This window comes from Lingula anatina, chromosome 10 (genome assembly GCF_051362555.1).
Source record: "Lingula anatina isolate TDL-2025a chromosome 10, LinAna3.0, whole genome shotgun sequence".
Taxonomy (NCBI): domain Eukaryota; kingdom Metazoa; phylum Brachiopoda; class Lingulata; order Lingulida; family Lingulidae; genus Lingula; species Lingula anatina.
In genome coordinates, this window is record NC_141776.1 from 5,318,835 (window position 1) to 5,333,457 (window position 14,623).

General features: G+C 35.7%; 2 protein-coding genes across 2 annotated transcripts; one reads left to right on the forward strand and one right to left on the reverse strand.

Annotated features, from left to right (window-relative positions):
- The first annotated feature begins 715 nt into the window (after window positions 1–715).
- LOC106153853 (ADP-ribosyl cyclase/cyclic ADP-ribose hydrolase) lies at window positions 716–5,083 on the forward strand. The gene is made up of 8 exons (XM_086997454.1): window positions 716–933; window positions 1,188–1,317; window positions 1,905–1,933; window positions 2,742–2,874; window positions 3,336–3,406; window positions 3,655–3,747; window positions 3,969–4,055; window positions 4,369–5,083. Exons 1-8 carry the CDS (start codon window positions 716–718, stop codon window positions 4,532–4,534), a joined length of 927 nt encoding a protein of 308 aa, XP_086853580.1. The 3' UTR covers window positions 4,535–5,083.
- LOC106155797 (UBX domain-containing protein 7-like) lies at window positions 4,820–13,996 on the reverse strand. Its single transcript, XM_086997699.1, has 11 exons — window positions 13,888–13,996; window positions 12,858–13,017; window positions 12,021–12,085; window positions 11,664–11,732; window positions 10,957–11,063; window positions 9,066–9,212; window positions 8,429–8,519; window positions 8,096–8,149; window positions 7,740–7,816; window positions 6,908–7,444; window positions 4,820–6,395 (listed from the first exon to the last, which is right to left on the reverse strand). Exons 1-11 carry the CDS (start codon window positions 13,940–13,942, stop codon window positions 6,234–6,236), a joined length of 1,524 nt encoding a protein of 507 aa, XP_086853825.1. The 5' UTR covers window positions 13,943–13,996; the 3' UTR covers window positions 4,820–6,233.
- Window positions 13,997–14,623: the final 627 nt, after the last annotated feature.

Genomic DNA, 14,623 nt, shown 5'->3' on the forward strand with positions numbered 1-14,623 from the left:
CTGTATATGCGTATCATGGTGACTCAGAGGCTTGCCAGCTTATCACAATGTGGAATGCTTATCACCCAGTGCAAATAGTGTTTCAAAGTTATAGCTGGACGTCTAAATCCTATGTTACACTGATTTCGGCAGAGGTATATTGATAATAGTGACATATCCAACTCAGGGTAGATGTTCAGAAATAACGCTGTCATAAACGATAACTATGTTTATTTACTCAGGGGCGATGACTGTGTTTTCACACGCTTTTTGTAAAATGAAAATAGGTCGTTCCATAGAGATCGAGCCTCTATTCATATGAAACTCAGGGTATTTGTACAGAAATAGCGATGTATCCAGCAATAAAATGTCTGTTTAGTTTGGGCCGATGACTGCGTTGTCACACGCTTTTTGTAAAATGAAAGTAGGTCGTTTTATAGATTTGACATTCCGTTGATAATAAGAGAGCTTTCATCGGCCAGTCAGGTTTCATTGATAACGAACAAAATACTAGTCGAACGCAGCTAATCTGTTTGGGCTGAGAAACAGTTTGATAAACTTGGCATTGTCACATAACTTTGTCAAGGCACTGGTTCTGTCACAAATTACCGCAGTCTACCGGATAGAGTATAGAGTGTGTGTTTGTCTTTTCATTCCACGGTTTGGTCCTTTATTTAAACCAAGCTTCGGCTGATATCGCGAGCAAGGATTATACGGAAGTGGTTGACTGTTGATCATGATTATAGACGCGCTTCTGAAGTTGACATTACTTCTGTCAAGCCTGTATTTTGTTACCAGCCAACCTACCGCCGACCGTGACGTCAGTATAAACATCAGCCTCGAATATGACGTTAGTTCTCCCAACAACGTCACACTGGACATTGCAAAGTCTATCTTCTCTGGCCGAGGTCAACAGTACCAATATGTCCAGCATCCAGAACTATTCAAGGATGGGTCAGTATTTTTTGGGTCCTATTACATTATTATGATGTGCCTGTCATGGTTTAAATTCTTGGCTTCTTTTCTGACGCTAATTTTTGCTCAGATGAGCGATATAAAAAAAAACCATCTTAAATGGTGCTATCTTTTTACTTATAAGCTTTAACTTAAGCTAATTCAGTCTAAGTTCACGAGCGAGCATGTCTTCAGATTAACTTCAAGCTTAGTATTTAAATATACATTTCTTGAATATTTATTTCTTCTTGCAGTCCTAAGAATGTCACAGATCTGTGGGTGAAATTTATCGACGCTTTTCAGTACAAAACCCCATGCACAGTGGATCCCAGCAGCTTCAGTGATTTTGTCGATGCCGCTGCCCATGTCATACCCAAAGATAAGGTCTCTCTCTCTCTCTCTTAAAAGTGCATATATTTAACATAAACAATTAGACTGCATAGTCCACATACCAGTGTTTTTTAATGGGCATCACCCGAGATAACCTACAAATTCACCGACAGCAGTGCGAGACGCCATACCAGGCTAGAGAAAATTGTGAAAATCCGTGTGAAGCTGGGATCACTTACTGTATAAACGAAACGGGTGAAAGTCTATGCCCCGGAAATGTCATCTTATATAGAAATACAAAAGTGAAACGGAAAAACTATGTGCGTAAGACTGCAACTAAAAACTAAAACAACGCAAAAAAAAAAAAAAATCACATTTTCGTGGACAAATTCTGACATCTCTTATTCCTTGTCGCAAGGCACTGGCTCGTCTGCCATTATTTCTGATACCACTCGTCCCTAAATCCCGCAAAATCTCGCTTCATTTTACGCTAATTCGCCAGACCTCGGGAAATCAAAAGCCCATTGTATCTGCCCTTGTGCTTAATGGAAGTGTTTTTTATACCTCATAAGTGTTTTTCAGACGCTGTTGTGGAGCAAAACAAGAGCATTAGCCAACACATACTCCCAGTCTGGAGGTAGATATTTCACCATTACAGATTCATTGTCAGGTGAGGCGTAATAATCATTGTTTGGAAAAAGGCAGTAATTGTTCTCCGTGCACCATATACAGAATGTGAGTGCTTTTTGAAAATTCCACAGCTCGAAAGTTCACATTAATTTTGAAAATCAAATGTCTTTAGATCTGTTTGTGATCTAAGTGTGAAACCTATGTTGCCATGGCTGAAAATCTTGTCTCTTTCCTAGACGGCTTAAAAGTGGATTAATTATTGATAATCGTCCGGTCGAAGTGGTCAGTTTTTCAAAGACACCTTACATATAGTACCTTACATACATTTCAAAAATAAACTGGATTCGACCTATCCAAATCACATCCGGACAGTTCATTATATATATGAAAATGTATGGAGAATAAATTGCATGCATATATAACAGGCCCGTAACAGGGGGGTTCGGGGGGTTCGAAAGAACCACCCCTTTTGCTTTTGGGAAAAGGTCCACTCTGGGTAAAATTTGACCTAGGTACATGAAGTTTTTATGGGAAAAGGTCCACTTTTTCAGAAAAAGAACCCCCTTTTTGAAATTGCTGGCTACGGGCCTGTATAATGTTTATTAAAGATCTCATTTTTGTAAGTAAAAGCATGTAGCACACACTATGAACATTGTGCAAAGGTTTTACTAGTATGTCAGGGAAGTTTCAATCAACAGCTGATACTGAAATTGCTTACCTCCAACATTTATGTATTTTCGCCACTGGTACCGGTAGGTCTGTACCTCAAGCTTGTTGGAATTGTATGACATATAACTTTTTATAAGGAAGATATCAAGATTTGCACTGCCTTTTCTTTTTCTGTGCAGGCTATCTGGTGAACGACTTGGATTTTTGTGCACAAAACAAGACCCCGGGGTGAACTTCAGATCTTGTCCCCCGCCGTCTCATAAGTGCCAGAAGGGGGCCGAATTATCATTTTGGCGCGAGGCGTCGAGAAAGGTAAACTGCTGTTTTCATTAACATCTTTGTTTTGGCATCAAATCGGTGAGCGGTCAACTTACCAACTGTATTGTTGTTTTTTTTTATTGAGAAAATTTAGATAATGATACAGAGAGCAAAGACAGAAAAGTAGAAAATGTAGAACAAAAAATGAGAAGTACAATGTTGTATGTGGCCATCGGATTTAACGTGTAAAGCATTCGTGCCACAAGTTCTCCGTTTCGGTATGGTGCAGCATGCTGCTGAGAGAGCTTATGGGACCCATATGGTTAGTGCAGGTTAGGGCTAGTCGGAATATTGGGGCAAGTATATGGGACGAATGTCACCTGTACAAAGTAAAGGAGAACGGCTTACGATTCCTAGCCGACTACTATTCCTATCAGACCGGGCCACCATATACTTCTTATAAGACGTGTTCATATTTCACTTAAAATTTATTTTAATAAATCGTGATCTTCCAGTTTGCCGAGTTGGCCTCTGGCACTGTCCACGTGTTATTAAATGGTTCGACGATAGCGTACAGCAATGAAAGGTGTGTTCTCTCTGTATCTCTCTCCCTTCTCGTCACACTCAACACGTTCTTAAAGCTTGCATACACACACAAGTCTCTCGCTCTCTCTCTCTCTATCTCTCTCACACACACACACACACACACACACACGTTCACTATAGTAGGAAACACATATTCAGTGCAAACAGCCAGCACACACAATACAACCATTCATTCCGACTTCTGATCCGTGTTTTTTTTTTTTTTTTTTTTTTTTTTTTTTGCTTCAGTATTTTCTATGGCTACGAGTTGCCTAGCCTTAGACAAGGGACAGTGACCGAGATTCGCGCTCTGGTAGTTCATGATCTTGGAGTCCGTGGGCGGTAAGAGTTATTTTATAGGATGACAGTATTTAAGCATCGTCACGTCAGTGCGGGCGCTGAAGCTTTCGACGTTAATTTCAATTTAACACCGTCGATAGTTTTTTTTTTAAGTATAACAAGGCTTCCATCATGAGATCACAGAATTTAGCATGCACCCACGAAGAAAGGAAATTTAAACATATAAGCATGGTGTTAATCATTAAATGAATTATATTTTTCAGTGAAAAATGCGGCTATGGAACTTTGTTGAAATTACAAGCGGATGTACGAAAACGCGGGTTCAAGTTTCAGTGTACAGACGATCCGGCGTAAGTTGACATATTGCCTCGAGTTTTTTTATTTTGATTTGCTTTATCAGTCTTTGAAATCAACATTTTAATTACTGTTCTAAAATCATTGTGAAAGTTGTTTTCAAGTGCGTCTTTCTAAATGTACACGGGCACACTCAATTTTTTTCGTAAGCATGGGATGAAGAAAGCGAATTTGGATATATCCGTCTGTATACACTTTGAGAAAAAAAACAAGTATATTCTAGGTGTACATCTTAAGATCACATGTATTATTTACAGGTACCTGTGGAAAACAAGCATTTATGTTTTATATAAACGTTTCCATCTTCAGGGATTTGAGACATCTACTCTGTGCAGATGAACCAGCAACATCTAGCTGCCGTTTCCTTGACAACTACCACACCTCTAGCGGCAACCAAATCCAAAATATCTTTAAAACTTCAGCTGTAGGAGTTGTTTTTATTTACACGTTTTTCTACTGGCGTTTTGTTAGATGACAAGAAACAGTTCAAATTCTCAAGTCGTGATGAACAAAACTGAATTAATAAGTGGGAAATTTGAAAAAAAAAAGGACAAATATTAACATATTCTAATTGAAATTGTTAAGGTTACCCGTTACGGAAAAAATGGGTCGACCATTTATGAAATGAAGGAAAGGAATCAATGGATACCGATTCGATATAGCAGTAAACTGTCGACATACAGGTCCTCGGACACCGGATAAAATGATTTATAGAATTAAAAGCACATGGCGTAATTGCTACAGAGTATTAATCTGCAAGTACTGCATGAATGTTTTTATTCACGAAAAGATCTTCACCAGCAGTTCTGAGGTTGTCATTTGTGATATATCACATTATTTGAAGTAGGAGAAGTACCTGAACAAATGGGCACAAAATCTACGTAACAGTCAACAATTTAAAAACGTATATTTATATACATATATAACAATTTATATTAAGCTTTCTGCCAAAAGGGGGTAGAGGGAACAATAAAAAAATTTGTTCTTTACCGATCCTAATTTAATAAAATGATCTCTTATGTTATGCTTGAATCTTATTGTGACACTTTGGCCACATTCACAACCAAGTTGGTCCAATGACTAACTAGACCGCATATCAAATATGGCGTGTACTTTACAGTGGATTCCTGCCTCCCATGCTTGCCGTTCCATATAAAATATATAGGGGAATAGCAATTGAATATTTGCTCGCTTTCACGTGGGTCACATCAAATTTGATCCATGGACTAGTTAGACTTCAGATCAACTGGTTCTGAAGGCACCCTCTGCCAAACCAGAAGAGGCTGAAAATGTTAATAAAACTTCTGAGCAGAATCAAGGTGAGGTAATATAAGAATCAGAAAAACTGCAAAAACTAAAAAAAAAAAAAAAAAAAAAAAAGAGGGACAACGCAGACCTCTGCCAAAGAGGCTCCATCCTCATTACTAACTGATTAATGGATTGATCTTCACCAAGATCTATCTGACATTTCTAATCGAAATTGAAAATTTTACTTAACTCCATTTGTATCTTTTTTGGATAAAACTAACAAACCAAAGGAAGCAGAAACATCACTTTTTTGCAGGTGTGACCTGTCTTAATGCCTCTGAAAGCATCGTGTACCTCTTTACTAATCTAAACTAACCATGACTAAACTATGCAGTAATCTATATGTTTTGAAATTTAACTATATACAAGGACAACATATTAAGCTATAACTATGGTTGAAAAGAATGTACAATATGCCTGATATGATATTCGTCATACAAAACAACTTTTACATACAAATGCTTAAGAACTATAATCTTAAAATAATATCAACAGTTAAATCCTAAATCTAAGTTCATAGGAAATATCATAAAAGAAGGTCATCTGGCACCATATTTATGATCTCTGAGACACATGGTATTCTCTATAAACAGTCTCCTAGGTTACTGTAACTATGGTCTTCCCTGTACAAACAGTCTCCTAGGTAACTGTAACTATGGTCTTCCATGTACAAACACAGTCTCCTAGGTAACTGTAACTATGGTCTTCCATGTACAAACACAGTCTCCTAGGTAACTGTAACTATGGTCTTCCCTGTACAAACAGTCTCCTAGGTAACTGTAACTGTGGTCTTCCCTGTACAAACAGTCTTTTAGGTAACTGTAATATGGTCTTCCCTGTACAAACAGTTTCCTAGGTAACTGTAACTAAGATCTTCCCTGTACAAACACAGTCTCCTGAGGGAAAAGACCACACTGTTTCAATGTGTCGTCAAAGTCCATATGTGATATTTTCTTCTTAGGGTATGTTGTCACCATTTCATATCGCTCGTTTGGAAAGCCATGTTCTTCCACAAATAGCACCAGGGCCTAAAAAAGCACAATGAAAAATCAATTAGTTAATTAAAACAAAAAAGTTTAATAAATATTAAAATTATTATTTATATCAAAGGAACACAGCCATGGTTCATTTCTGGTGATACATTTAAGAAATCCTTTGATTGTAAGTATTAGCCACTAATTCCAGTAGAACAAAATAAAACAATGGAATAAGTGTGAAAGGCTGTGAAAAATGATTTGCCTATCAAATATTTCAAAATAGAGTAGACTCCAAGAAAACTTCTCTTCAATATGGACAATCATGTACTACACTCAACCAGTAAAGCTCAAAAACATGAAATTGTTTTTTTAATAACTATGTAACCTAGTGGGAAAATTTTCAGTGTATAAAGAAGGTAATGAATTGTGGGTGCATTACCCAATAATATTTGGTTAAAATGTTTACCTTAGCTAATATGGTTAGTTTATAATTATTCAAAATAACGATGTTTTCAAACATTTTTTTGGTTGAGTGAAGATCTGCTTGGAAATGGAAAACTTACCCTGAGTTTAGATGAACAAGGAACCTCAAATGTCTCCCTTTTGTTTTCTGGAAACCTTATAATTACTTTGGAAGGAGGGTCTGTGTCAGGCCCCAAGAAATCTTTCCATCTTTCAGGTTTACTACTCTGAGACTCTTTTATCTTTTTCTCTGCACTTCCAACAATATCCGAGGAACTTTTTCTTTTCCTGTTATCTGCTTCTCCAGACTGAGAGTCCTGTGTGTCTTTTACTTTCCCTTTCCTCACACTATTAACCCCATTTGAGATTCCGTCCGGGTTTGAAGTGGTTTTGTCTTTTTTTGAACACTTTGTTTCCTCTTTCCCACTTTTTATCATGGGAGTTGAATCTTCAACGTCAGAGTCTGAGAAAGTTTCCAGTTCGGAGCCACTAAATTCCTGAGAATCTGAGTCTGAGTCTAATGTCACTGTTGATGGGCTGCTTTTGGTATTTTTGGATGGCCTGTCTTGATTAGACTTTAAAGATGCTTGGATAGCTGCTGCCATCTGGGAGTCTTCACTGGCATCAATGATGCTGTCCTGGAAACAGAAAAAAGGTATGACTGTTAACACTCAACACTAAAATTAACAATCTGAAATTGAAATAACTGTCTTTTTTATTCTTGATGATGGACACATGAGGTAAAAATACTTAAAATAAGTGCACTGTAATTATTTGTAAATTTATTAAATTCATTCCTTGTATAATTAATAAATAAATTAATATAACCACAGTGCACAAAAGTTTAAAACTGCCTTTCAATCTTATACTTTTTTAGCTTTTTATAAGATTAAGTAGCATATTATAAATGAAAAAAACAGTTATTGGACTTACACTGCGTTGGACTGTCTTGGCAGGAGACGTGGCTGTACTGCCATCTGGAGATGGGTGGTGTGTCAGGAAATCTGTGACTGGAAAATGTATCAGCATGGTTTAAATACAAGCTGGCCCAAGCAGTCTGTAACATATCAATTATAATTCATTTATTCAATATTAGCCTTGGCCCCATGCCAAATGGCAAAAAAGTAAGTTATCTAAGTTTGTCCATGTACAGGCCATTTTTCTGCTTTGCATCAGTGGATTCTTAGACCCTGGTGTCTCAAAAGGCCAGAAAGCTACTCAAGGAAAATGGAAAACTTAATTTGTACTAATTTTCTTTGTGTTCCCCTGAACCACCCAGTTCCACATACCTATATCACAGAAGGAAACATGGTCCACTTTACTCCACACCACCATCTTCTCACCTTGAAAAAGGATTAAAAAAACTGCTTTTAGCAACCTTTTCATTAGTTTCCCATATTAACTGTAATGAGTCAACAAAATCACACAGTTTATATGCAACGTTAAAAGAAAACAAAAATATAAATAAAATAAAAATAACTAGGGGAATTAAGGGGAACTTTAAAAATAATTTGAGAAACTGTAAATAAGCAGAACGTAATATTTAAAAAAAAAAAATTAAATAAACTACCCCACTTATTTCAAAACTAAACAACTTCTTAAAATAGAAAAAAATCTAATACCTGTCTGAGGGTCTAAGATAGCAATATATGGCCACTTGTCCACTGGATAAAACCTGATAAACTTCTGCCCCTCTTCACTGTCATGGTATACCTTAAAAGATTTTTTAAGCTTAGTCATGAAAAACTGGGTTATCTGGGATGAATCCCATTTGGGAGCTCAATCCATGATAACCTGACAAACAAGTCATTTCATGATGTTCTTTTTTGGATGATGTGTGTTCTAAATTTGAGTAATAACTGATATGTAATTTTATGACAAATATCAGTAAGTCTAGAAAGGAAAGCCAACGGATCACTGATTCAATGTTACAAGACGGAACAGGCCCATCATCTACCATATCACCTTTCATGAAACACAAAGTCTTGTAAAGAGACATATCATGACAACCCTGCCAGTTTGTTATCAATCAAAACATGTGGCTTCCTCATTATAAATGTATGTAACAAATACTTTCAGACCATGGTGTCATGTTGTCACGTCATGACCTACTTGTGTTCATGAAGCACCTGCTAATAAAACATTCATGACCTGCAAGTCACACTTCTGTTTTCATGACCTCCCTGCCAGAACCTGAGTTCATGAAGCACCTGCTAATACAGTGCTCATAACATAAATAACTCTGTCTTCATGACCTACCTGCCAGAAAACGAAGTGTTCCTGTATGATAGTTTTCACAGCTGCATGACTCCACACATCTCTGTTTAGCGCCTGGCAGGAAAACTCTTGTACGTTCTGTATGTTCACCATTAGCCACTTGTTACTGGTGCTGCCATATTCCTTGGCCTATTGCAACAAACATAAAACTTTGTAATGTAAGAAATATATATCTTTCATCTGTACATATTTACTGTACTGTTTGAGAACAGTAAGTGACACGGTTTTTCTTAAATGCTCATCATGGGAGCAGTGTCCAAAATAGATTTTTTTCAAATTTTGATGCAATATTACATAATGTTTAACAGCATAATGACCATCAATTTTTAATAATAAAATATTAGCATCATGGATATTCAGAAAATGTGACTAGCAAAGGTCTTCAGGCCCATGGAACTTCAAAGTCACAACTTGAAAATGCCAAAATGTAAACAAGACAGCACTGTTCTGAAATGTTTTTTTTTTTTCATTTTTAACAATTTTTTAAACATAAAACAAAATTAACAGGTTACTGCCATTTTTATACGATCAACTAAGAAAATTGATGAGATGGGAAAAATATCAATACAACAGTGTTAAATGTCCAATTTCCTCCATTCTGAGATTCTGAACATAGTGAATGATTGAATCTGACAAACTGCAATGATATGAGTTTGTTTCCATTTTTGAAACTTTATTACACAATACATGATAACAAGTTTACCATCAGTTTTACATAATCAACTAATAATATTGTAAAGATGCAGGAAATGTCAACCAAACACTTTTACATGCCTTATTAGTTAAACAATGAGACTGTTAACATGCCTAAGAATTGAATCTGAGGAAATGTGAAACAAGACAGCACTGTTCTGACATGGGTTTATTTCCATTTTTAACACTTTTTTAACATAAAACAAAATAAACAGTTTACTGCAATTTTTATATGATCAACTAAGATAATTGATGAGATGGGAAAAATATCAATAGAATAGTGTTAAATGTCCAATTTCCTCCATTCTGAGATTCTGAACATGGTGAATGATTGAATCTGACAAACTGCAATGATATGAGTTTATTTCCATTTTTGACACTTTATTACACAATACACGATAACAAGTTTACCATCATTTTTACATAATCAACTAACAATGTTGTAAAGATGCAGGAAATGTCAAACAAACACTTTAATGTATCTTATTAGTAAAATAATAAGACTGTTAACATGCCTAAGAATTGAATCTGAGGAAATGTGAAAAAACAGCATAACTTCTAAAATAATGGCCCGATTATGCTGATTTTCGAACTCGACCTGCATTTTAGTAAGATTGACCACTCCTGTGAGTTTAATGGCTATTGGCCTATCGGTTTTTCTTATATTGTGTTTACAGTGTTGCACATATGCTGAAAAAAAGGAAAAAACAGCATAACTAGTAAAATAGTGGCCCGATCATGCCAATTTTCGAACTTGACCTGCGTTTTAGTAAGATTGATTACTCTTGTGAGTTTCATGACAACAGGCCTAACGGTTTTCCTTAAAATGTGTTTACAGGGTTACATATATGCTGAAAAGTGATAAAACAGCATAACTTCTACAATAATGGCCCGATCATGCTGATTTTCGAACTTGACCTGCGTTTTATGAATATTCATCAGCTCTGTAAATATAAAACCAAAAAATAAAACTGTGGTCCACTTATCGTGTTTACAGTGAAAGTGCACGGCGACGGCATTGCCATCGGCATCGGCATCGGCATCGGCGACGACAGACGCAGGTGATGGCAATATGTACAGACACATCTGTGTCTGTACATAATTAAATAAAAATAAATAAATTAAATAAAATAAATGGCTATCACAATAAACCAAAAATAACAAGGTTACTAGTACTCACAGCGTGGAATGTTCCTTTGAAGACCAGATCAATAGGTGGACGGAAAAGATCTTCCAGAGTTTTTCTCTTACGCACCTTCCCCTCATCCTGCATTAGTTCTTGCTGCCCTATACATCAGAACATCAACATACTAGAAAAGCACCCCGAGATGGGAGACCTCTGCTAAAGTGGCTCAGTTCTTTAAAGGTATAATAACTCTTTGTATGAGATCTATATTTCACATTGTGAAGAACTCATAGAAATATAATATATTCTGTTTTATGACAAAAACAGCAGTTATAGCTATTATTCTGATATCTGAGCTCGTCTTCAGATCACATGACCTCCATTGATAGCTATACTCTGTTATAATCTCTTAAGAGATTTTAACAAAAAACCAAACTTTTTAGAAAAAAAAACAGGGACTAACTTTGAATGTAAAAATGGATTCACTGACTTTTGGTAAGTATGGGAAAATTGTTGTTTACTCCAGGAAAATTCATTTTTTTGCCCAAACGAAGAGTTATTATCCCTTTAAGATAATAGCTGCCACTAAGGTTAATAATTTTGGTTCTGTAATGTCAATTTCCTAATGCATCTCATGTCGTATTGCTCTATGAATTTAGATTTTAATAAATAAGTTTACAGATGTAAAAAGTAAAACATTAGAAGAAATGCATGCAGACATTCACACCTATAGGTGGCAGTACCATATACAGTATACTTACTGGCTTCTGCCTGAAAATCCCTGAATCCATCAAACACAGATCTTGTAGTTCTTCGACGTCCTCGGAAACCTGAAAAATCAGTGAGATCACATTTAGGATATTTTAACCATTTCACATTACATATCATGTAGGCTCTCTTATAATGTATTCTGGAAGTTTTTCTTCCGTAAAATGTTCATACATTTGAAATCTATACTTGAAATCATGATAACAAATAAAATAGCTTGCTTTTCATAAACTGTTATTCTGTAATCTTTATTATAAAAGAGTAACACAAAAGAGGCCAATGTGCAAAAATTAAGAAGACAGATAGTGTTAATGCTTCCATCATAACACTTCCAAGTTTCTGGTTATTACCAAAGCTGTAGGATTCGTGCACAAGAACTTCATGCTTCTGTGGATCTGGTGCTCTGATGTCATCTCTGTAAAACACACCAAACATTGGTCATTAATAATATGAATGCACAGTCAACAATCTTGGGTTATTAATGTGCTAGTATAAGTAAAGAAATAATAATAATAATTATAATATTGGAGGAAAGGCTATTGTATTCAACAGCACATAAACAACTTTGTCTTGTCAAGCAAAATTTTTTACCTGAACCAATTTAACAAAATAGTAAGGTGTGCAGAGAAAGGTGACCTTGGCAGCTAGACTATCTGATGAATAGGTTCTATATCTTGGGTTGACATTTCCATCAAAATCAATTCTTAAAAACTTGTTTAAAGAAAAAAATCAGGAAAAAATACCCCTGCATTTCCAGTTCCCTTCACATATGAGTAAAATGTGACCATGAAATACAATCTTACTATTTATGTACGATAATATTTGGATACTAGCTTCCATTATATAAGGAAGTAATATATTTAACATAATCTTAGTAATGTACCTCTATGTGTTACACAGCTGCAACAAGTGATGCAACTGCATCTTTGATTAGAGGATTGAGAGGCAATTCAAAACAACTTTCATACAATACAGCTATCATATATTATTATATGGTATAATTATACATAGTCAAACTGACAATATATGCATTCTTAATAGCAAACTATCATCACAGGTTACTTTCAAGCCAGATAAAATAGAGGGTTAAAAAATTCAATATACATTTGTCTTAATCATGTAAATATATTTTGTTTGAAATTGACAACTGGCACAAAGGAAAAAAGTGGTGTCATATGATAACTTACTCGTCATCTTGAATTGGTGCTGATGAGACTCGACTACTTGTGCCAGGTGTTGGTACCGGCTCCTCTTGTCCTGCAGCACCATCTATATGCATGCCAATGGCCATCTCTAAGTTGCCGTTACATGCTTCCAGTAATCGCTCTGCTACAACCTTGTCAGCACCTGCAAATATTTGATAGGGAACAGTTGCATCATTTATTGGTGGTTTTAATTTCAAACAAGCCCTCCCTCTAAACTAGGATGACAAATTATAAAACGATATGGCTTCGTGGAAGTGCTGAAAAGCCTACTCATACAAATAAAATTGTGGACACAATCAATTTGCAAAAAACGTCCTCTAGATAACTGTGCGTTTAGTAAAACTAGCACCGTAACAGCGATGCCTGGTTGTCATTAAGCTCTCAAACATGGATTACTTTATGGGCCCTGTGGAATTTTTCTACCCAGATTATTTTGTGGAAGTCTACCATATATGGGTTAAGGCACTCTGCTATGTGGCAGTATGGGTGGTCTTTGTAAAGGGATCATTTAATTGCTGTTGCTGCTTCTATTTCATTTTTCAAATAATTCATGACACGAAGACAGTGGGTGCAGTTCATGAGCTTTAATGATGAGTACAATTTTAAAGGAAAATGTATGTAAACCAATAACATTACAGGTTATATAAATATATGATTTATCTTAATTGAAAACTTCCGTAACTTCAATTGTTTGGTTGGATCTTCTTTAAATTTCAATTAAATATCTTATTTTTGTTGCTGTTTGGTAGTCTTATGTGGTCCAATATGGATCGTTTGAAGTAGTTTTTGATTCACGAATCATCAACCGATAAACTTTACTAATCTTCACAACCTTCACTGACACTGGTCTTCACTTCAGCAAAGCTGTAAAAGACAACCAAGCGTGATTTTACTGAACGCCCCTTTACACGGCATCGAATCGTTCTGTGGACTTTGTAACCGTACATAATTTCAGAATATATCACACTTACTGGAGAACCTAAGAACCTTGTCGCTAAACTCTAGCACTTACCTGTTATTGCAATAAATTGGTCTACTAGCGAATTTCCTCCCTCTCGAGTCGCCATTTGTGTGGTGGGAAACGAAACCGAGGTTTTTAAATCTATTTCAAGCCTTCTCGTAATAAAGAGCTCTCCTAGCAGTCAGAAAGTCACTACTTCACTGAGCGTTTGGCGTATATATTCGTTAAAGGCTGTTTATATAGCAAAAAATGATTATCCCAGAAATTTCAACGCTTTTTCTTTTAAAACCAAGATGCACTTTATTCAAAATTATTTTAAAAATACGAACTAGAAAGATAACAGAACAAAATAGAGCTCAGTAGGCCTGCATGTAGGTCTAGTTTAGAATCATAAGTGAGTTTATAGATAAACTCTACATGAGACAAACATCACCTACAAATGAATCATCAAGCACAGCACAATAAATTAAAACGCTTTTTTCCAATGGGGTCCTTCACGATTCAAGATGATAAGGTAAAGATGGTAAATAAATTTGGATCCAAAAGACGAGATAGATAAATAAAATTAAACCAATGATGTTATAAATGAGTGTAAAAATGATAAGCATTTAAAACAAATTTCATGCACACATTTAATAAAAACATTATTTTTTTCACCTATAAAGTGTGCCACAGAAAAAGAAAGAGAGAAAACTCCACTTAAAGTCTTTTAAATTATCCTTTTGTTTCAAATGTAGGCCTACACATAAAATCGCAGTTTTTCTATATTCCACTTAACGCCAGGAGG

Coding starts and splice junctions, on each gene's coding strand:
- LOC106155797 (XM_086997699.1), bottom strand. CDS start 13,942: ATGGCGACTCGAGAGGGAGGAAATTCGCTAGTAGACCAATTTATTGCA. Junction 13,018..13,887: donor CCAATTTATTGCAATAACAG/GTAAGTGCTAGA, acceptor AAATATTTGCAG/GTGCTGACAAGGTTGTAGCA. Junction 7,817..8,095: donor TGTTTCCTTCTGTGATATAG/GTATGTGGAACT, acceptor TACATTTTCCAG/TCACAGATTTCCTGACACAC.
- LOC106153853 (XM_086997454.1), top strand. CDS start 716: ATGATTATAGACGCGCTTCTGAAGTTGACATTACTTCTGTCAAGCCTG. Junction 934..1,187: donor CCAGAACTATTCAAGGATGG/GTCAGTATTTTT, acceptor TTCTTCTTGCAG/TCCTAAGAATGTCACAGATC. Junction 4,056..4,368: donor CAGTGTACAGACGATCCGGC/GTAAGTTGACAT, acceptor TTCCATCTTCAG/GGATTTGAGACATCTACTCT.